The sequence below is a fragment of the Salmo salar genome, chromosome 17, assembly GCF_965601325.2.
Source record: "Salmo salar chromosome 17, fSalSal1, whole genome shotgun sequence".
Lineage (NCBI taxonomy): Eukaryota > Metazoa > Chordata > Actinopteri > Salmoniformes > Salmonidae > Salmo > Salmo salar.
The window spans coordinates 53,532,403-53,554,791 of NC_138307.1; the positions used below are offsets into that span (position 1 = coordinate 53,532,403).

The following is a 22,389-nucleotide window of genomic DNA, read 5'->3' on the forward strand; positions in this document are numbered from 1 at the left end:
TAGCTTGCAAATTTGTTTATGATCACATTTATGTTCATCAAGTAGAATTGTTGATTTGGTTCAAGTCTGCCAAATAGAAAGGAGGCAAGCTCATGAAGGCTGAAAAGGAGCAACTTCAGAAAGAATAGGTAAGAGAAGACAAAAGGAAGGACTTCTCATTTCATTCAATCAGATCACATCAAGCATAACATGCCAACCCTGTTACCCATAGATAGGCTAGAAATATATTTTTTAAACATTTAATTTTGTGAAACTTGCATTCGAATCTCCCTTCCTGTTGCAAGCAACAAGTTACCATCGCCCCTGTCGAAAGGGGATTTATGGCAAATTTAAGATGAAAACCTCAAACCTGTTAAGTCAACCCTGTTACTAATCATTAGTTTTATTTAACCTTCACATGGAAAATATGTTTTTAAAAAGTTGAACATGTGCTCTTTATGACAGAATGTTATAATTAGGTGAGATCAATATTTTGGGGGGACCAAGTTACACTACCCAAAATGTTCTCTATTCATGGAACAACCCGCATACTGAATATTCAGCTGCCAAACATCTAGGCTATCAGTCTGTCGGTCTGCCTATATTCAGCAGGCCTAACAATTCTTCTTCGTAGAAACGCTTTTTCATGGCGCTATATTCCCTCAGATAGTACAGGGTCCCCAGTTCCTTAATCACAACCTCTCCACAATCGACAAGCTTTCTGATCTCCTTGGGGTCTGTGACATCTTTGTTCTTCATAAAGGCACTGTTCAGACGCTCCCTGAAGTACTCTGCTCCTTGGGGGTATTCCCGTCCCAGATACAGTAGCTGTCAGTGGAAGGAGGCAGGTTACTAGTGACAATCCCAGTGCTTTGGGGATTGTTTGGGACAGACAGTAAAAGATTGCATGAGTGGAAGCGAATCTCATATTGAAAGTAAGTGTGGGTAACAACAACAAAGCGTGGGTGCATTGACAGCAGTCAGTCAGTGTTGAACTTACATTCTTGTACAGCTGTCTAACCTCTCTCCTCAGAGGGTTGGCCATGTCACTGCCCGAGACTGTATCAGCCTTCACTACTGGGATGGAAGAAAAGGACAAAAGATTCAACAGGTGAATTACTATTCAGCAGCTGATGTAAAACAGCTCAGAAAGAAATATGCTTATGTCGAATTGTTCTCACATCACGTATCCTGTGAGCCTTATAATATTTAGCTATCCGTGTGTCATGCATAGTGCATTTTACCTTTGTTCACTTAGCAGGTAGGTTAGGTAACAGTACAAAGTCTGCGGCTAGGTAGCAAAACTCTGGTAAAGCGAATTATTAGCTAGCTAATAGTAACGTAATTGGCTAAACACCCTCGGTTATAAAAACATTAATTCTCTTTATTATTAATCGATTTATTCACACGATATAATTTAGTTTTCATTACATTATAGCTAGGCTCCCTTATCGACAAATCCTCGAAGTGCAGTGCTGAACGCTATCTACCTTGCTAAAAACTGGCTACATGGGAGCATTACATCAAACAGCGCGTCGATTCCAGGGTCACGGCTAGAAGGGATCCTACTTTTGTCAAATTAACATCAGATTTGACTTTTCATAGCAGGTTAGGATAATTTACGCAGCAGGTTAGGATAAGGTTAGAAAAATGGTTCAGGGTTAGCTAATATAAAACATTTAAAAATGAACTTTTTACGTTAATTTGACAAAAGTCGGATTCTATCTAGCCATGACCAGATTACAGCTGGTTGAGGGACGAGGGTCGCATAGGAGTGACATGTTCTGACTAGTAGACGTTGCAGGCAGCAGACCGTGCAAGCGACTGCCGACTAGTTCACATGCAAGTCGGAACTAGGAAACTCGGACATTTCCTACTTGCTGATACGTTGAATGCGGCACGCGTATTACTACAACCAGTTAGCAAGTCGGACATGTTAAAGTTGTATAGTTTCAACTGGTACATGAACGCGGCATGACTGATCTACAAAGAACCTTGCATCATAAATAACTACTCATTGTATTTATCATTGGGCGCGTTTGAGTGGTAAGGCTAAAGCAACCGACTGTAGAGGAAAGTCGCGGAGTGAAGTCGGGGGAGGTGCCTCTGCGACAGCCGAACGTCAGACACTGACCCGGTTTTCCAACAGCAACGCTCAGATTAATATGGCAGTGTTGCCATTGTTTATACGTTTTTCTTTATAATGTCGAAATAAACATTGCTTCAAACCCCATATCATACACCAACAAACTGAAATCATGTGTGTACTCTACATTGAACAATCAATTCGTGTGAGGGCCTCAAACATCACATGAATTTGTCCACTTGTATACATTAATCATGGAAAAAGTGGTTCCTGTTTCAATTATTTTCTTTGGTTACTTTTGCATGAGACAACAACTAATAATTTGTTAACAATATACAGTAGCCTCCCACAAAATGCAGGCAATGGCTGCAGGATGAAGTTGGTGAAGAACAACTGCCGAAATCTTGCAGTGGACTGCAGTCAAAACGTCACGATCACATGATTTTTGTAAAGTTCATGTAGTCGACATGCAGGCAGAAGTCGGACAATTTTTATCCCCATTTTATTTATTTTGTATTTATTTATTTCACCTTTATTTAACCAGGTAGGCTAGTTGAGAACAAGTTCTCATTTGCAACTGCGACCTGGCCAAGATAAAGCAAAGCAGTTCGGCACATACAACAATACAGAGTTACACATGGAATAAACAAACAGTCAATAATACAGTAGAAAAAGTCTATATACAGCATGTGCAAATGAGGTAGGATAAGAGAGGTAAGGCAATAAATAGGCCATGGTGGCGAAGTAATTACTATATAGCAATTAAACACTGGAATGGTAGATGTGCAGAAGATGAATGTGCAAGTAGAGATACTGGGGTGCAAAGGAGCAAGATAAATAAATAAATACAGTATGGGGATGAGGTAGTTGGATGGGCTATTTACAGAGGGGCTATGTACAGGTGCAGTGATCTGTGAGCTGCTCTGACAGCTGGTGCTTAAAGTTAGAGTGGGAGATTTGAGTCTCCAGCTTCAGTGATTTTTGCAGTTTGTTCCAGTTATTGGCAGCAGAGAACTGGAAAGAAAGGCGGCCAAAGGAAGAATTGGCTTTGGGGGTGACCAGTGAGCTATACCTGCTGGAGCGCGTGCTAAGGGTGGGTGCTGCTATGGTGATCAGTGAGCTGAGATAAGGCGGGGCTTTACCTAGCAGAGACTTGTAGATGACCTGGAGCCAGTGGGTTTGGCGACGAGTATGAAGCAAGGGCCAGCCAACGAGAGTGTACAGGTCGCAGTGGTGGGTAGTATATGGGGCTTTGGTGACAAAACGGATGGCACTGTGGTAGACTGCATTCAATTTGTTGAGTAGAGTGTTGGAGGTTATTTTGTAAATGACATCGCCGAAGTCGAGAATCGGTAGAATAGTCAGTTTGACGAGGGTATGTTGGGCAGCATGAGTGAAGGAGGCTTTGTTGCGAAATAGGAAGCAGATTCTAGATTTGACTTTGGATTGGAGATGCTTAATGGGAGTCTGGAAGCAGAGTTTACAGTCTAACCAGACACCTAGGTATTTGTAGTTGTCCACATATTCTAAGTCAGAACCGTCCAGAGTAGTGATGCTGGATGGGCGGGCAGGTGCGGGCAGCTATCGATTGAAGAGCATGCATTTAGTTTTACTTGCATTTAAGAACAGTTGGAGGCCACAGAAGGAGAGTTGTATGGCATTGAAGCTCGTCTGGAGGTTAGTTAACACAGTGTCCAAAGAAGGGCCAGAGGTATACAGAATGGTGTCGTCTGCGTAGAGGTGGATCAGAGAATCACCAGCAGCAAGAGCGACATCATTGATGTATACAGAGAAGAGAGTCAGCCCGAGAATTGAACCCTGTGGCACCCCCATAGAGACTGCCAGAGGTCCGGACAACAGACCCTCCGATTTGACACACTGAACTCTATCAGAGAAGTAGTTGGTGAACCAGGCGAGGCAATCATTTGAGAAGCCAAGGCTGTTGAGTTTGACAGAGTCGAAAGCCTTGGCCAGGTTGATGAATACGGCTGCACAATAATGTCTCTTATCGATGGCGGTTATGATATCCTTTAGGACCTTGAGCATGGCTGAGGTGCACCCATGACCAGCTCTGAAACCAGATTGCATAGCGGAGAAGGTACGGTGGGACGGTAATCTGTTTGTTAAAACCTCTTCAGCGTCTCGTCCCGTCAGCGGGATAAAAATCCAGGGAAAACTCCTAGCGACATTAGCATAACGACATTTTATATATATTTTTTTTCAAATATAGGACTGTCTCATATCGTTTTATAGATACACCTCTCCTGAATCGACCCACGTCGTCCGATTTCAAAAAGGGTTTACAGGAAAAGCAAATCATTAGATTATGTTAGAGGAGTCCATCGTAAAAGCAGCAACATAGCCATTTTCTGACCAACCACATGCATCACAAATAACCAAAAAACAGCTAAATGCAGCACTAACCTTTTACAAACTTCATCAGATGACACACCTAGGACATCATGTTACACAATGCATGCATTCTTTTGTTCAATAAAGTTCATATTTAATATATGAAAACAGCATTTTACATCGGCGTCTGACGTTGACTAACTATTTTCCCGTCAAATGCAATCCGGGGAAACAGAGCTACAATTTACTGAATTACTATTCGAAAACATGTTTAAAATGTAATATTGTCATTCTAAGATTTATAGATGAATATCTCTTGAAAGCACCTGTCATACCAGATTTAAAAATAACTTTACTGGGTAATCACACTTAGCGATAAAAGGGGATGCGATACTCAGAAAATGAGCTAGTAAATACAGCTCGGCGCCATCTTGGAACAATCGCATATCACATCTAATGTTGCATAATATTGTCAATAATCCCTTACCTTTAGTTGTCTTCATCAGAAAGCACTTCCAGGATTCCCAGGTCCACAACAGATGTATTTTCGGTCGAAAAAGTCCATCCTTTATGTTCCATTAGCTTGCTGTTGTTAGCGCGTTTGAATGGTGTATCCAACTACTCTGCAGTGCGCGCCACAGCCGTTTTGAAATACAACATATTTTTCCCATTTAGGTTCGTTCAAACATGTCAAACGTTGTATAACATAAATCTTCAGGGCCTGTTTCAACAAGAGAGCCAATAAGATTCGAGGGGGATGATTTCATTGTGTTTCAAAACGTTTCCAAAGGTGGGGGTAGACAGGGCCGCCGGCGTCATAATGGTGATGGCCCTCCCCCTGTGACCAATTTCCAACGCGTCTCATTCACTGAGTTTCGACAGTAGAAGGCTCAAAACACTTTGTAAAGACTGGCGACATCTTGTGGAAGCAATAGGAAGTGCTCAATGAACGATATCTCACGGTGTGAATAATAGCCAACGACGTGAAGTTGAGTCCACAATTCAGAATTCCACTTCCTGGTTCAATCGGTCTCGGGGTTTTGACTGCCATATGAGTTCTGTTATACTCAGACACCATTCAAACAGTTTTAGAAACTTTAGGGTGTTTTCTATCCACAGGTATTAATTATATGCATATCCTAGCTTCTGAGTCTGATTAGTAGGCCGTTGAAAATGGGCACGAATTCTTTTCAAAATGCGCTGTGGCGCCCCCTATCGTAGGTTAACGTCAAGAGGGCTTTCGAAGACCTTAGAAAGGCAGGGTAGGATAGATATAGGTCTGTAGCAGTTTGGGTCTAGAGTGTTTCCCCCTTTGAAGAGGGGGATGACCGCAGTAGCTTTCCAATCTATGGGAATCTCAGACGATACGAAAGAGAGCTTGAACAGGCTAGTAATAGGGGTTGCAACAATTCCGGCGGATAATTTTAGCAAGAGAGGGTTCAGATTGTCTAGCCCAGCTGATTTGTAGGGATCCAGATTTTGCCATTATTTCAGAACATCAGCTGTCTGGATTTGGGTGTAGGAGTAGTGGGGGTGGCTTGGGCGAGTTGCTGTGGGGGGTGGAGGGCTGTTGATCGGGGTAGGGGTAGCCAGGTGGAAAGCATGGCCAGCCGTAGAAAAATGCTTATTGAAATTCTCAATTATAGTGGATTTATCGGTGGTGACAGTGTTTCCTAGCCTCAGTGCAGTGGGCAGCTGGGAGGAGGTGCTCTTATTCTCCATGGACTTTACAGTGTCCCAGAACTGTTTTGAGTTTGTGCTACAGGATGCAAATATCTGCTTGATAAAGCAGTGCTTATTATCAGATGTATTTGGAAACGAAATCCGAGTTTTGGGATATAGTGTCAATAAAATGTTAGAGAAGGAGCCCACTGAACGATTCAGAACATGAATAATCATATTTGTCTTTGTAGAACGGGCAGAGTGGGTGGAGACCCTATGACCTATGTCATTGACCGTGTTCGAGAGCATCAAAACGACTGCAGGTGAATGCCGACTGACTCATCTACAAATCACCTTTCATCATAAATAATAACTCATTATTATTTGTAGGTTAGTCCAGTCAGTCACAGTTTACCCATAATACGGTTTTGATCCTCTTGAATACAGCCAATGTCTTACGTCAGAAAGCACGAGGAGCATCACTCCTCCGTGACGCCATCTGATCTGACGTGAGACAATATGCACCCGATGTAATCCCCATTCAAAACTGGGAACTCGGAAAAATCATATTTCCGACTTCAGTGCATTAAAACCAACTGAGAACTAGGAAAAAACGAGCTCCAACTTCGAAAAATCGTTTGAACGGTAATCCCACTCGGAATTCCATGTCGGCAACCCAGGCCTCTTTCTAGAGCGCAGACTTTGCGACCTGAAGATCACTGATGTCATGATTTTACCTCGTATTTCCCAGATGTCATGAAAACACAGAAATATACAGTACATTATGGGTTTGATCCTCTCGAACACGTGCTTACATGGACCTGTGTGTCAAGATTTTGATTGAATGACTTAATTAGGCTTTTTATTGACGTTTTATTTTGATTGTATGACAAAAACATTTTTGAAAAAAAGGGTATTAAGTTATTCAATCAAAATGTAACACTGAGTTCATAAACAACGCCATAAATCGTTGTACATGTCGCAAACCAAAATATTGACCTACTGTGCGTCCGTTACAGTTTCCATGGTAACTTGGACGCGAAAAGAGTTGAAAGCTGATAGATATCCCACCAAGAGAAAATGGTGAGCAGTTAAATAAAAAAGATATGTTAAGATATTAAGTAGCCAGATTCGGCTAGTTGCATAAGTACTTGCTCTGGCAACAAACTGGCTACATAGCTAACGTAAATTAGCTAGCTAAACCAGAGTTAGCTAAGTAATCTAGCTAACGTTAGCTAGCTAGAAAGCAAATCGTCTTTCTCTTTCCTGCAAGTGCTACTGCAATTATGATGCTGCTGCAAGTCTGTGTTTTTCTCTTTTTGCCTTATCTTACTACAACTAAATACTCTATCCCCTAACTTTCTATTATGTATGTTCTCTCCTTGTTAGCCATCCAAGGATGCAAAGGTAACTGTTAACTACTGTTATGAACAGCATAATATTGATTCACGAGAGATATAACAAGCTAGACCTAGTAGATATAGCTAGCTAAATTGAATATATGTTCTCAGTTTCCCCCCAGCATCTCACAGTCTAAGTTCTTCAGATAGCTATGTTCTTTACCTTCATACTCACCTTTGTAATGTCCACAACTTGCAAGAATTCAGTAGTTTGCAAATGTGTCTATGATCACAATTGATTGCATTTGTTCATTAAGTTGAATTGTTGATTTGGTTCAAGTCTGCCCAAAAGAAAGGAGGCAAGCTCAGTAAGGCTGAAAAGGAGCAACTTCAGAAAGAGGAGGATGAGAGAAGAGAAAAGGAAGAGGGTACTGGTCATTTCTCATTATCATTCAATCCATAACAAAACCTCTGTCATATGCTAATTGTTGTATGTCTGTGTGTGTATTTGATCTGTGTTATTGAACTGCCATTTTGTATTATAGATGCTTCAATAGTATGCACAGTGATACATCAGTAATACATCAGATACAGTACATGCTATTGAAGTAGCCCCATGAGTGTATGTTTGACCCATGACTCCTTTCCCCCTCTGCTGTGTAGAGGAGGCTCGGCTCCTGGCTGAGAAAGAGGAGCAAGAGAGGCTGGAGAGAGAGAGAAAGGAGCAGGAGGAGAATCAGAGACTGGAGCTAAAGGTATTACCATCACTGACCTTTATCATTCATGGTTATTGGTGTGTTTGTGTACAGAGAGGGCTCTTGAAGTTAAACCTGTCCATAATGTTCTAATGAAAAAGAGTGATCATTGCTTGCTTTCTGTGACAGGACAAAGATCGCAGAGAGGATGAGCTGAACGAACTGCGTCATCTATTGGAAGAGAACCAGACTGCAGTCACCAAGTGGGAGACTGACTCCAGAGCGAAAGCCAAGGTGTGTGATTGTTCTAAAGCTAACTCTGGCCTGACTTTTGTGTAGTTACTAAGATATTAGCTATGCTAGTCCTAGCCTTCATGTTATGGTTTTACCAGACACCGTGTCCAAGAGACTACCGTAATGGCCTTGGTAGATGTAGATAAATAAATCAAATGAGCCCCATTTGACATAGTTAAACACTGCTTGTTTTCTCCCTAGTGGGACAGGTACATGCGTTGTGACGGGAGTCCAGACCCGTCAGTCCAGCAGGAGATCAACACCTTCATCAACCTGTGGTGGGAGGACCCAGAGGTCCAGATAAAACCGGTTCTAAAGGAGTGTGCACTGGCTCTACGGGTAGGTTTACTATTAAACACCAGGGTAACATTATGGAGACATGAACCAGGAGAGGGGGATTCTACCGGTTCTGAATGTGTCCGATAAGAACACTCAATTCAGTTTTGCATTTGAAAACACTTGTTCCTACTTAACGTGACTCTGTCAAGAGAACTTCTATTTGAGACAGGTATTGATCTGTATAAGGATTCTACCAAATGAATGATCAATATAAACATGGCTGCACTTCATCTCCGCCTGCAGCTGCTAGAGGAGCTGGAGGGTATGCTGAGGGACCAGCCTGAACCAGCTGATGCCTTGAGGTACAAGGAGACCCTGCTCTCCATCCAGACTCTCATCCAATCCAAACTTGACCACAGCACTGAGGAGATACTCAAGGTAGGGGTACTGATGATGTTTAAGACATGCAGAAAACATGTCTGCCAGTTTGTTCAGGAAACGACTGTATTTAAGTTTTGTAATGTAAGATGAACATGTTTTGCTGATGTCTGTGTGTTTCTCCCTGGCCACAGTCAGCCAACGCTCACTCAGACATTGAGACGGGGAACATGCAGACAGTGGTCCAGGATGACATCATCACACTGTGTCTGTGGGCCAACCTTAACAAGAACCCAAGGCACGTCACAGACGCATGTCTGACTTTCGTTCTATTCACTTCACACAAAGACTTTCTATCTAGTCTCCTTGCTAACAGTCTGTTTCTACTCAAAACCATTCTTATGGATGTGCTGGGTAAAGAAAAAAACATAACAATTTAGTATTTTCAATTTGTGACAGTGTTTCTCTCTCTGTGGCTCTCCAGGTTTAAAGGGTTCCAGTTCGAGGAGGTGGGACTGGGCTTTGAGCTGCCCAAACAGCTGGCAATCAGTGACGTTGCTGTGAGAATCCTCCACACCAACTACGACCACTTGTCTCACCTGGCCAACCTGAAAAGCCAGAACCCCAGCAGGATGTCCCTGGGCCTGGGGGCCAGGGAGGAACCCCTTCTGGAGGGAGCGACCCCCGTGGGGGAGTGTGGGGAGACGGAGGGAGATGGTGACAGGAGAGGGAGCACACAGCAGGGAAATGCAGATGAAGAGGTGCAGTCTGTCAGAGGGTCTGAAGGCAGGAAGGTAAGCTGGAAACAAAAGGATGAATGAATAATAAAAAAGAAGTGACATAGGCTAACGTCTGTGTGCACATCCATGTGTATGTGTGTCAGAGTGCGGTGAGTGTGATATCTATGAAGGAGGAGAGGAGGAGTGGTCAGAAGCAGCTGGAGGATGCGAAACAGAAGCTGGAGGAGAATGGGAGTCAGATAGATACAATGTTAGAGGGAGATGACTCAGGTGAGAGACTACAACTGGCTCAGAGGAGTGGTCAAATAACAGTCCCTTTATATATTTCATTGTTCTGTTTGGATTCTTTTTAGTGTCATGTTAAGGGTTGCAACATTCCTGGAATCAGGAAGGAATAAGTAGGAAATCCAGGAGTCCTTCAAACCAGATTTCTGGAAAAAAATAGAATTTGGGGAAAGTTTCCAGAATTTTGCAACCCTAGCCATGTTACTTATAAACACTGCTTGAGAATTAACCTGCCCCTTTCATTCCATATTGTTCACCTGTACGTGTGTCCTGTCCAGGTGAGGGAGACTCCGCCCCTACCCCGATGGAGCCAGTGATTAACAGCTATGAGGGTCAGGTGGTTGACCTGCAGCAGTACACGCCCCTAGGAGGAGTCTTCTACTGCGATGTCTTCCGTCTGCCGCCACAGTCCCAACAACTCAATGGATGGGAGATGAGAGAGGTGAACCAGAACCACCAAGCACCTATGCTGAACAGAAATATAAACGCAACATGTAAAGTTGTCACACAACGCCACAGATGTCTCAAGTTTTGAGGGAGCGTGCAATTGGCATTGCCTGCAGGAATGTCCACCAGAGCTGTTGGCAGATAATTGAATGTTAATTTCTCTACCATAAGCCGCCTCCAATGTTGTTTTAGAGAATTTGGCAGTACTTCCAACCGGCCTCACAACCGCAGACCACGTGTAAACACTCCAGCCCAGGACCTTTACATCCGGCTTTTTCACCTGCGGGATCGTCAGACCAGCCACCCGGACAGCTGATGAAACTGAAGAGTATTGTTGTCTGTAATAAAGCCCTTTTGTGGGGAAAAACTCATTCTGACTGGCTGGGCCTGGCTCCCCAGTGGGTGGGCCTATGCCACCCCTGCCCATTCATGTGAAATCCTTAGATTAGGGCCTAATTTATTTCAATTGACTGATTTCCTTTGAACTGCTCATGGAACTCGTTGAAATTGTTGCATGTTGGGTTTATATTTATACATTTATATATATTTATGTTCAGTATAGATCAGAAAATGCCCTTTCTGACAGCAGTTTCCCTTCCTCACCAGTGTAATGTACTCCATGGACTGTCACTGAATGTGTTAACTCCTTGATAAAGTACCACTCCTCTTTGCGGTTGTTAGATATGATGCATTAATCAAGGGGACTAGATAACCTTGAGGAATGTAACAGAACCACCTTTATTTCTCTGACTTAATATTAGTGTCTCTTGCCCCAACCCCCAGCTGTTGGACACAGGGCTGCAGCCGTTCCCCTACCCCACAGAGCAGACTCAGATCCAGGGCTCTGCCTCCATGAAGCTGGAGGACAGTGGGGTCCTGACCTGTCCCCCTGTAGGGGTCACAGTCACCCTGCCTGACTCTGTCCTGTTCCTGGAGGACCCCCAGGTGGCCCGCTGGGACCCTGAAGGTGAGAGACACCTGGAGAACTGGACGGGCTCCATATGGGACTGATAGTGATACTGTTGCATGTATTTAACATATGCCAGAATCTGAATGTAGTTCCTACCTTCTGAGGGGCACTCTACCCAAAAAGTACAGAACTTTCAGATAGAAATGTGTGGAGTTGACATGATTCCCTTTCCTACATTGAGAGCCATGATGTCTAGTCAACACATCTTAAATGATCTGTCAATCAATAGGTCAGCACTGGAAGACCGACTGCATCAGTGAGACGTCGTACGACCAGGCAGAGCGGAAGATCTCGTTCAAGATGGACTCATTCTACGCCTTCACGCTTCTACAGGACTCGTATGCCAACATGCCGTTCCAGAGCTGGGAGCTCAGACCACTGGGCCAGGACTCTGCCCTGCTCACCATCACCGCAGCCCTCACTGAAGTTAGCATCACCATCAAGGCAAGAACTCACAATCTGTCATGCGCCATCTCCTCCATAGACACTGTTGGGTGCATCTCAACAGTCTAAAATGGCTTCCTCTATTTGTGAACATTCCTCAGTGATTCATATCTGGGGAAACAGTATTGTGGAAATCTAGCCAATGTTTTCAGTGGTAATGAAGGAAACGAGGCTTATTGTATTGAGGCATTACCCAAATCCATGACATAATGCATCCTGACTCATCTCACTGACTGACAGGGCAGCAAGTGTATGCTCCAGTCAGACCAGGAGAGAGGACTGAACCACATCCTGGGCCAGTGGATGAGTCCTTCTCAACTGCAGAAAGCCATGGTCAGCGCCGGGGTCAACATCTTCGTCAACCAATACTCCGACAAATATGTCAGCGTAAACGCAAAGGTGAGTGCCATCAGCATACTGTGGATTAGATGATGCATGTTACACAAAGCAATGTGGGCACACAATTCATGTTGCTTGTAACACTGTTGAACCTGTATAGCTTTTTGCAACAAAAACCTAAACTCAGCAAAAAAAAAAAAAAACGTCCTCTCACTGTCAAACTTAACGTGTAAATATTTGTATGAACATAAGATTCAGCAAACTTAACGTGTAAATATTTGTATGAACATATTTGTATGAACATAAGATTCAACAACTGAGACAAACAAAACAAGTTCCACAGACATGTAACTAACATAAATGGAATGTGTCCCTGAACAAAAGGTGGGTCAAAATAAAAAATTAACAGCTGTGGCCACCAGCTGCATTAAGTACTGCAGTGCATCTCCTCATGGACTGCACCAGATTTTCCAGTTATTGCTGTGAGATGTTACCCCACTCTTCCACTAAGGCACCTGCAAGATCCCAGACATTTCTGGGGGGGAATGGCCTTAGCCCTCCCCCTCTGATCCAACAGGTCCCAGACGTGCTCAATGGGATTGAGATCCGGGAGCTTCGCTGGCCATGGCAGAACACTGACATTCCTGTCTTGCAGGAAATGACACACAGAACGAGCAGTATGGCTGGTGGCATTGTCATGCTGGAGGGTCATGTCAGGATGAGCCTGCAGGAAGGGTACCACATGAGGGAGGAGGATGTCTTCCCTGTAACGCACAGCGTTGAGATTGCCTGCAATGACAACAAGCTCAGTCCGATGATGCTGTGGCACACCGACCCCAGACCGTGACGGACCCTCCACCTCCAAATCGATCCCGCTCCATAGTACAGGCCTTGGTGTAACGCTCATTCCTTCGACGATAAACGCGAATCCAACCATCACCCCTGGTGAGACAAAACCGCGACTCGTCAGTGAAGAGCACTTTTTGCCAGTCTTGTCTGGTCCAGCGACGGTGGGTTTGTGCCCATAGGCGACGTTGTTGCTGGTGATGTCTGGTGAGGACCTGCCTTACAACAGGCCTACAAGTCCTCAGTCCAGCCTCTCTCAGCCTATTGCAGACAGTCTGAGCACTGATGGAGGGATTGTGCGTTCCTGGTGTAACTCGGGCAGTGGTTGTTGCCATCCTGTACCTGTCCTGCAGGTGTGATGTTCGGATGTACCGATCCTGTGCAGGTGTTGTTACACGTGGTCTGCCACTGCGAGGACGATCAGCTGTCCATGCTGTCTCCCTGTAGCGCTGTCTTAGGCATCACACATTGCCATTTTTTGCCCTGGCCACATCTGCAGTCCTCATGCCTCCTTGCAGCATGCCTAAGGCACATTCACGCAGATGAGCAGGGACCCTGTGCATCTTTCTTTTGGTGTTTTTCAGAGTACGTAGAAAGGCCTCTTTAGTGTCCTAAGTTTTCATAACTGTGACCTTAATTGCCTACCGTCTGTAAGCTGTTAGTGTCTTAACAACCGTTCCACAGGTGCATGTTCATTAATTGTTTATGGTTCATTGAACAATCATGGGAAACACTGTTTAAACCCTTTACAATGAAGATCTGGAGTTATTTGGGTTTTTATAAATTCATCGAAAGACAGGGTCCTGAAAAAGGGATGTTTCTTTTTTGAAAGTTTTTGTGAAAACTACAGTAGATCGGGATTGATAGGATGGGGTATAGCAACGTCTGATGCGGTATCTTTCTCCCTTGTAGGACCCTCTAAAAAAATATGTTGAACTGAAAATCTGGTTAGGCTTAAATGGTGTTGAGTTGAAAAGCTTGTCATAACATTAACCTTTTCTCCAGGACCCTCTGCTAGAACACACTGTGTATGAACAGATGGCCCTGCTCTCCTCTGCCTTCGCCTTCTCCTGGAGCCAGTGGAACACGCAGTGTGGGCACGAACATCTGGTGCTGCAGGTACACTCACACCTAGAGATGCATACTGTTTAAACACACATCCTCTCTCACACACACTGAGGAAGAGTCCTTGGATAGAGGACCTCCCCAGAAAGTAACAGAAGTAGCTTCAGAATCAGGAAAGAGCTGCAGTGCATACACTGAGCTGGTTGACGGGACAGACTAGATTTGATTGAGATTCACCTCTAGTACTGACATTTCCTTGCACCTGCATAGTACTTTGTCCGTGTAGATGGACAGGATATTGACACCTTCTCTTCAAAGTGTGAGAGCACCTAGCAGCCATTCCAGTGTCGTCGTGGTGTGTGTGTCGTAGAATGTGTACAGTAGGATTAACCTCTCTCCCAGGTGTGTGAGCACCTGGACCCAGTCCCGGTCCGAGAGGACTCGTGGTGTGTGTACCTGCTGGGGGCCCGGAGGAGCCAAAGGCTGAGGATCAAGGAACATAGTGAGGCGTTCTCTCCAGAGCTGGACCCCGGCAGCGAGTTCCACTCCACCTTCCTGCACATGCTCCGAGACGGCATGTCCCCCGCCGGACAGGAACGACGCTCTCACCACCTGTTCGTCGAGGCCGTACACAGACTGCTGCGTGCCACACGGCCTCTCACATACTCCTGACTACAGTAGATACTAGACCCCCAAGCTCTATGTCGGAGTAGCCAACAACCACAGATCTAGGATCAGATGTAACTATTCCCGATCATAACTTTAACCATTAGGGGGAATATGTATATCTGATCTTCTATCAGAGGTTAGCGGCAACTTCAACCTACTCTGTGCGGAACACCATGGGTATGACAGACTGCTCACTGAACTTTAACCCTTACAACAGATGGACCCTCATGTAAAACCACAAAGCTTATTTCTGTAGAATAAAGTTCCTTTATTGTGTAAAGTTTGACTCCCTCTTTGGAACATACAAAAGTGGATGAATTTCATAAGTGAGCACTTAAAGTAGAGTAAAAAACATTTGTATGAGTTTGTAACAAAACGCTGGTTATAACAAAAAGACGCATTATAATAGATACACAGTCTAACGCTGTCAAACGATAAATTAAACATAAAAAAAATTGCATTTTAATTGTTAAAAATGGTGGCCTCTTCAGGCAACCGCCATAATACTCAGAAGTTTACTATGTAATGCATTTTAAAAAGTAAAAACGGCTAAATCCACCGTCCATGAGCAAGCATGTTGATGTCCATAGGATGATGGACCAACAAACGCTCAAAAAAGGTGTGACGTGATTGGATAGCATGCGCTGAAGTCCATTACATGATTGGACAGCCCAATGCTGGTGTCCTTGACTTGATTGGTCAACATTGTGCTCACATATACAACGGCCAACAACATTACAATCCCCCTTCCGTAACGGCGCTGTAGAATGTCTCCGGGCATCAATAGGAAATCTGTGGTGGTCAGTGTTCAGTAGCCCCAGTACCAACACACCGACTGCTCCTGTCTTCACACACTAACTAGTCTAACACACATGGTTCAAGTTGCAGAAGAAGACCTTCCAGGGGTTGACCATAGCCAGATGCCTGCCTGCCCGTCCATCCCTGTCTGTTGGGGCCACAGCCCCTCTAAACCGGTGGCTGTCCGTTATGCCTCAGCCCTGTGTAGGGCCACAGGAGCTGCTGGATGGTCACCCAGGAGTCCCCGGTCCCCACAGGCGCTCCATCCACGGCCGGCTGCAGCACCAGGCTGGCTAGGAGGGCCAGGAGGCCTGCTAGGACCACTACTAGGGCCAGCCAGAGCCACAGTCCCCGGGACCCGCTGGCTGCAGACGCAGGCCGGGAGGAGTAGCCCAAACACGGGGCTGCTGCGGCCTGCTCTGCCAGGATGGGACTGGAGAAAGAGTGGGAGAGAGGGAAAGAGACGATTTAGAATGGACGCCGAAGTCAAGCTAATGTCTGGAGGAGACAGTCAGTCTGCTTTAGCCAGCTGTCTGTCTTCCCAAAGCAGTGATGTAGTGATGCAGAAACAGACTGGCGCCTAGGCTAAGTTAGGATGGTGTTAGCGGCGTGGACTGACCACCACTCCAAAGCGTTCTCTGTAGCACACACCTGGTACACAGAAAATAGAAAGACAGCACTAGAGCATGTTGAGCGGCGAGGCAACGCATGTCTCACACACTCTCCACAGGACAAAGGCACACTATTTCTCCTGATGGGAATGGATGGAAGAGATTAGAGCTGAAGGAGAGTTTGGTTGAAGCAGAAACCAGAACCACACGTCCAGAGACTGCTTGGTCTCAGAGACCAAGGGTCAGATTCACAAAGCATTCGCTCTAGAACAGGTACATTGTTTACAGCGGTCTTTCTGCCCAGTCAATCTGGACCAGAGTCTGCTCCCTGGACCTATAGCAGCACAGCCTGGAAGCCAGATGTGCTTATGATTTAACCAACCGCTTTACATTTGTCAAGCAGGTGGCTAAATCAGACAACAGATAGAAATCCAGGCTACAGCATCTAGAACCCTTTTCACACTACTGAGCCAAGCCGAGCTGTACTGCTCTGGCCTCGTTACGCATCCACGGTAGTTGACAGAAAAAAACTGAGCCAGCACAGTATGGTTCACGTGGGCACGATGGTGTGAAAAGTGTATAAGGCTCAGGAGCGGCAGAGAAGCTACTAAGCCTAACCAGCTACGCAGCAGTAAAAAGCAGTGCTGCCTGGCTGTAGATGATAGCAAAACACTAGTGGTTGGTTCACTACTAACGTCTTGTTGGGCATAATCAGGGCAGTGATTTTGTTGCCCAGCTCAGTGAGACTGGACTTCCTCTGAACAGGCACTTCCCTCCTCTCCTCATCTGAAGGAGAGTCTGCGTCGTAGGCAGGCCTGTGGGACAGGGTGGGCATGCACGGTTCACACACAAAAATACATACCGACACTCTGTAATGCACGTCTCACACAACACACACTTAGGTCCCACATTTTGTTACATACATGCTCAGGGCATGCACACAGATACTCTGCAATCAATGTTTCACAGGCACCTGTTATGTACGCAGGTTCTCCTACAGACTTGTTACATACACACACATACAGTACATGGTTGGGCAAATTAAATGCAGAATGTTTGTTTTCAGGTTGAGGTAAAGTGAGACACGCGCGTGCTTCTGCCACACAGCTGATATCAGCCCTTACCCCTTCATCAGCATCACGAGTGAGGGCTCGTCAGTCTCAACCCAAGCCCCGGAGCTAACAAAGCGCTTTAGAGGAGGACGCGCTGTGCTCTTCCTTGTCACATTCCTGTAACCACGCCACATACATACACAATCCACACGTCACATTCCACACAACACCTAACACGGACTACACAGCCCGCAAGTCATGTTTTAACAAAGGCCCCTAATTTACAAACACCTAGATGCAAATTTCTTCCTCGGAAATCAGAATGGTGTTTGTTTTGCAAAACAGGGTCAAGACTGCGTTTTAAATACTTCAACAACTCCCTATTTCCCTCCACACAGTGCTGTAGTCTACCTACCAGGGAGATCTGCGGGTGAGTCTCTCCGCCTCCGTCTCTGTGGTGTCCTGTGGTTTGTTAGGCATGTCAAAATGCATGGGTCCCCCTCCCCCACCGGACCGGGGGATAGCTGCTATGCTGACCCGTCGGGCTGATGCCTGAGGAAAGGAGGAATAGGGAAACAATACAAGAGTGTACAGATCCACAGACAGTGATTATTACAGTGACTAAAACAGCAGCACATTATCATATACACTGAGCCTAAACTGACCTACCTTATAGGACGTTGCTCCAGATTGTTTCTTGCCTCTGAAATCATCTAAAAGGAAAAATATTCAGCATTAGATAGAAGCAGAGAGGTGTGTGTGTGTGTGTGTTCCTCACCTGAGTGTGTTCCTCACCTGAGTGTGTTCCTCACCTGAGTGTGTTCCTCCAGAGTGGGATCCGAAGGACCTCTCGTTCTGCAGCATGTTCTCCCTCAGCTCAGTGAGCTCAGCGTGTTCCTTAGTGTACATCCTCCTCAGGTTCTCTACATGCTGGATCATTAGCTCTACTGCCTTGCCTGTACGAGACTCCTGGAGGGGGAGAGAGACGTCACAGACGCCGACCTACACCGTCTACCTATATGACTCAAAAGGTGAGGAGAGAGGGGGACAAAGCACACAATTCAAATTGTACTGTACCTGGTGTATGGCGCCCAGCATCTCTGAGCGACTGGACACTCTGGTCATGGCCTGGATGAGGATGTCCAGGTTCTTCTGAAGTCTCTGGATGATGTCCATAGACTGGTTATCATCCTCACAAAGAGGGGCCAGGGCCTGGGAAGAGCAGACACAAGGAAGGTAAAAAGGAAATTGTATACCCCTCTCACCTGTAGCAGGTCCTGACAGTTACATTTGGACACCTCACTCGTGTCTCCCTCTTCAACCTGTCCCTTTACATGTGGTTGAAGTCTCCCTTCTACTTAGTCCCTCCCTCTCACCTGTAGTAGTCCCTGGCAACTGGACACCTCCCTCCGGACATTCTCCTCTGCCAGGTCCCGTGACCTCTCCTCCAGCCTCAGCCTCTTCTCCAGGGTGAACATGTCACACTTAAAGCCCAGGGACAGGCGCTGGAACTCCGTCTGGCAGATAGACAACAGCCTTAACTCTATGGTACATACAGAGAGATAATCAAGAGAAAGAAAAGGTTGGAAAGCTTACCACTACCTCAATCTCCTTGTCGTTAGGGGACAGGCTGCAATGAGGAAAACAGAGTATTACAGTGTGTCACTAGAAAACAGAGCTATGAGTGTCACAGTACCTGAGAGCATTTATATTATCTTGCAATGCATCTCTAAAATATGAGGTACTGCATGTTGAGCAGCCTACCTGCTTCTGTCCCCTACAGTTGAGTCCTCAGAAACAGAGGTTTCAACTGGTACAACACAGAGAGAAACAGAGAGAGCGAAACATTTGTCTTGCTATTGATCTCTCTTTTACAATAGAAAGAGATCGATATAGTTTTTCTAATCAATCACACAGCGTGACAATTTAATTTTGACTTCAGTCAGTAATTAGACTTATACAAGTATTAAAATATTAGGAACGTTATCAGCGGAGGTATCTGGGGTTAACTCACTGTCCTTCTCTGTGGTAACACTGGTTTCACTCTGGTCCTCTTGTACCTTCCCTTCCTCGATGACATCCATACTGCGAGACAGCTCCTGGATGATTGTGGTGAACGTTACACACTCCGTATACACACACATTCTCCCTCACTGTACACACACACACTTCTCAGTCTCGCTGCTATCCGCCGCCCCAGACACACACACACTCGATTCTAACAGACTGTATCCAGTAACCAATGTCACATTGTACCGATCTAGCTATGTATACTGTAGTACTATCATCCATTCTGCCAGAGCGCTGTGAAGTGCTTCCCTGTGTTGATAAGCACAGAGTCGACTTAAATGAAAAAATGTTCACTTCCACATGAGGCAGGAAAGGCAACATTTTCACAAGGTCATGATACTATTTATGCAAAGTTCTCACTATCACAGAGCTCTCATCTCAAATGATCAGTACACTGCTTTTGATCAGAACTCCTTGTAGTGCACTATGGATTAGGGTGCCATTTGAGACAGGGAGCCATACCAGTTCCTTCTTGAACTTGCTCCTGAGAACCAGGGAGTCCATTTTGGCTCCTGAGGGGTCAGGCGTCGTAGCATCCCTTGGACCCTGTGATGGGTCAGTGGGCGCAACATTCAGTCCATCCATGGTCTGAGAGCCTTTGTCCCCTGCCAGACTAACTGTCCCTGTAGAGCCAGTGAAAGAAGTGTTACACACATGCAAACGCACGCCCTCTCCCTCCCACACACACACAGTTGGCAGGAGGCCATAGCTCCTGTATTTCCTCCTACCTGACAAGTCCACTTCCACTGTAGGCACCTGCACCACCGACTCCTGTGTGTCCTCCTCCTCCTCCAGTACTGGTAACAGGCTGGTGCTGGAACGAACACACACACTACAGAGCACTGCAGCAATTCCACCATGCCAAAACAATTGCACAACTTGCCGTTATCACTACCATGTGTCTCTATCACAACCAAAAGCAAGAGTAACGTTCTAAACATTTCAAACAAAGTCAACATTAACCTCCTAACAGAAAATACATCTCAGCACACGTCAGAAAAAGTACACCACTTCCATCATGTAACTAGGACACAATCATGTATACACTCACCTGTCCTCTGCTAGCACTCTCTCAGCCAACTGGTCCTTGGTTTGCTTCTGGGGAGAGAGAGAGAGAGAGAGAGAGAGAGAGAGAGAGAGAGAGAGAGAGAGAGAGGGTGAGAGATGAATGCAAGTGGCCTTGTAACATACTTTCAGCATCACTCGTCAGAGGAAGTTAACGACTAAAAAGAGTGACACGTGCGCAAAATCGCGTACCGTACCTGTCCCATGGCATCAGAATGTTATCTCTGCTCTGTACAGTGAATAGAAAGGATGGGATGGAGAATGCTCATTTCTTACATAATGTGCTGGTTGGTGGAGAGCAGCTGTGTGTGTGTGTGTGTGTGTGTGTGTGTGTGTGTGTGTGTGTGTGTACAACGCATTTACACTGGCAGGGCAGTAAGTAGTGGGGGCGGTGGAATACAGAACACACACACTACAGCTAGGTAAGAGCGGAAGGCACTAGACTATATAAAGCTGGATACTTGAGCGCAGAGCTATGCTATGAGTGGTTGTTGGGTAATGGAACTGTGCATAACGATCAAGAGGAGAATGACACTATAAAAACCAAACTCAAATCTCACTGCAAAACAGATGGATCCAGATCCCTTTTATGTATCATCTATGAAGCTTTAAACTCTACACAACCCATGTTTCTAAACAAAACGGTTTTTCAGAAGCGAGGACACAGGACAATCCAAGAAGGTTGCATTTATTCATGCAACAACCAGTCCAGGACATTGCATAATTTATAAGCGAACAGGGTGATTGATGTCAGGAAGATTTGGCCAATAACCCCAGTGTCTTCGTTTCCTGCTACTGAATAACTGCCAGACTGGCAAAGCTGATGTTGCTGTGTGTCATTAAGTGTTCAATATCGGGAATAATTCATATTTATCCCGAGAGTCCCAGGAAATACCAGACAAAATCGGAAGTGCCTATATAACAGTTTAAAACCAACATTTAGTCACTCACTATACCAGGGTTCTCCCGAAATAAGATTGTCTGTGCGCCACCACATTGCCGGCTTGGCTGCGCCACTAGCCTATGTAAAAATTTCACAGTAAGTGAAACTGATAATAATAATAACAGAGTAACTTTGATCGCCAATGACATTGTTGTAAATTGCAAAACAGCCGCTCATGAATTCGGGGCGTTATGTTCCTCAATTAATTCAGCGCATTTCAGTAGTAGGCTAGGCCATCGCGACACAGCACGCTCAGGACCCACAGAGCGCACACTGAGTAGGCTAAGGCTAAAAGCGTTTTTGAATCATACAAACTTTGCAACGGCAGTCAAACAAAGGTCAAATCACCAAAGTTGCTGAGCTTGCTAGAAAACCAACTAAATTACATAATATCTTCAATTTGAAAAATCGAGTTGATTATGCAGATAGCATGTCAGCTCATGATTAACAGAGAGATGAGGAAATGGTTTACATTTCAAGGCATCTTAAATGGGGGATCAACTCTAAAAACAAATATCCATATCTACTCTCATAACATTTGTTGATCCCACATTCTCTACGGAAGCTCTCATATGGGCAGCAATAGGAGACAGCGCAGTGAAGCCGGGAAAAGTTATAGTTCGGGTCTCTGTGTGCAGTCCAGCAGTGTCAATTATGTGTGTGATTTGAATTCATGGCGACTGTGTGAAGTGTATATATATATATATATATATATATATATATATATATATATATATATATATATATATATATATATATATATATATATATATATATATATATATATATATATATATATATATATATGTTAGGCTTCCGTGCAACAACCTGCTTGGATAATGTGCCATTTTATTTTTTGACCAATCTGCTGCTGTACATTTATATTTTGTGGAATTGCATTAGTGCAACATTGGGGGAAAATATTGTAATTTCCCAGTCCTGGGATCCTGGTTATGGTTGTTAATCCTTATAGTTGACTT

The 22,389-nt window shown here is 45.0% G+C and overlaps 3 protein-coding genes across 7 annotated transcripts in view; 1 reads left to right on the forward strand and 2 right to left on the reverse strand.

The window, feature by feature from the left end:
* Positions 1 to 1,521, reverse strand: LOC106576137 (electron transfer flavoprotein regulatory factor 1-like). 2 transcript variants are annotated; one of them, XM_014153043.3, is made up of 3 exons: positions 1,224 to 1,521; positions 980 to 1,056; positions 1 to 807 (listed from the first exon to the last, which is right to left on the reverse strand). In XM_014153043.3, exons 2-3 carry the CDS (start codon positions 1,022 to 1,024, stop codon positions 562 to 564), a joined length of 291 nt encoding a protein of 96 aa, XP_014008518.1. In that variant the 5' UTR covers positions 1,025 to 1,056; positions 1,224 to 1,521; the 3' UTR covers positions 1 to 561. The 2 variants fall into 2 exon arrangements, with proteins under 2 accessions (XP_014008518.1, XP_014008519.1); XM_014153044.3 differs by having other exon boundaries at positions 1,411 to 1,501.
* Positions 861 to 15,150, forward strand: dnai7 (dynein axonemal intermediate chain 7). Of its 3 annotated transcripts, XM_014153052.3 has the most exons (16): positions 7,077 to 7,162; positions 7,469 to 7,486; positions 7,760 to 7,847; positions 8,083 to 8,174; positions 8,304 to 8,408; positions 8,610 to 8,747; positions 8,991 to 9,125; positions 9,260 to 9,363; positions 9,550 to 9,859; positions 9,949 to 10,075; positions 10,369 to 10,532; positions 11,321 to 11,504; positions 11,737 to 11,951; positions 12,192 to 12,350; positions 14,142 to 14,255; positions 14,604 to 15,150. In XM_014153052.3, the coding sequence occupies exons 1-16, from the start codon at positions 7,160 to 7,162 to the stop codon at positions 14,871 to 14,873; spliced, it is 2,226 nt and encodes a 741-aa protein (XP_014008527.1). In that variant the 5' UTR covers positions 7,077 to 7,159; the 3' UTR covers positions 14,874 to 15,150. The 3 variants fall into 3 exon arrangements, with proteins under 3 accessions (XP_045555709.1, XP_014008528.1, XP_014008527.1); XM_045699753.2 differs by lacking the exons at positions 7,077 to 7,162; positions 7,469 to 7,486 and adding an exon at positions 861 to 1,090; XM_014153053.3 differs by lacking the exon at positions 7,469 to 7,486 and having other exon boundaries at positions 7,054 to 7,162.
* LOC106576138 (inositol 1,4,5-triphosphate receptor associated 2) overlaps positions 15,115 to 22,389 on the reverse strand; it is a 24,361-nt gene continuing 17,086 nt past the window's right edge. The window contains exons 24-35 of one of the 2 annotated variants that reach the window (XM_045699750.2): positions 20,453 to 20,499; positions 20,130 to 20,215; positions 19,864 to 20,024; positions 19,346 to 19,430; positions 19,096 to 19,141; positions 18,934 to 18,961; positions 18,708 to 18,848; positions 18,409 to 18,543; positions 18,144 to 18,300; positions 18,001 to 18,044; positions 17,747 to 17,883; positions 15,115 to 16,101 (exon numbers count right to left, since the gene is read on the reverse strand). In XM_045699750.2, coding sequence (XP_045555706.1) covers positions 15,837 to 16,101; positions 17,747 to 17,883; positions 18,001 to 18,044; positions 18,144 to 18,300; positions 18,409 to 18,543; positions 18,708 to 18,848; positions 18,934 to 18,961; positions 19,096 to 19,141; positions 19,346 to 19,430; positions 19,864 to 20,024; positions 20,130 to 20,215; positions 20,453 to 20,499 — 1,332 coding nt within the window. In that variant the 3' untranslated portion in view covers positions 15,115 to 15,836. Of the gene's footprint in view, positions 16,102 to 17,746; positions 17,884 to 18,000; positions 18,045 to 18,143; positions 18,301 to 18,408; positions 18,544 to 18,707; positions 18,849 to 18,927; positions 18,962 to 19,095; positions 19,142 to 19,345; positions 19,431 to 19,863; positions 20,025 to 20,129; positions 20,216 to 20,452; positions 20,500 to 22,389 lie in introns of both variants that reach the window. The other variant, XM_045699749.1, reaches the window with a different exon arrangement.

Coding starts and splice junctions, on each gene's coding strand:
- LOC106576137 (XM_014153043.3), bottom strand. CDS start 1,024: ATGGCCAACCCTCTGAGGAGAGAGGTTAGACAGCTGTACAAGAAT. Junction 808..979: donor TTAGACAGCTGTACAAGAAT/GTAAGTTCAACA, acceptor TTCCACTGACAG/CTACTGTATCTGGGACGGGA.
- dnai7 (XM_014153052.3), top strand. Junction 11,505..11,736: donor GGCCCGCTGGGACCCTGAAG/GTGAGAGACACC, acceptor GTCAATCAATAG/GTCAGCACTGGAAGACCGAC. Junction 12,351..14,141: donor ATGTCAGCGTAAACGCAAAG/GTGAGTGCCATC, acceptor CCTTTTCTCCAG/GACCCTCTGCTAGAACACAC.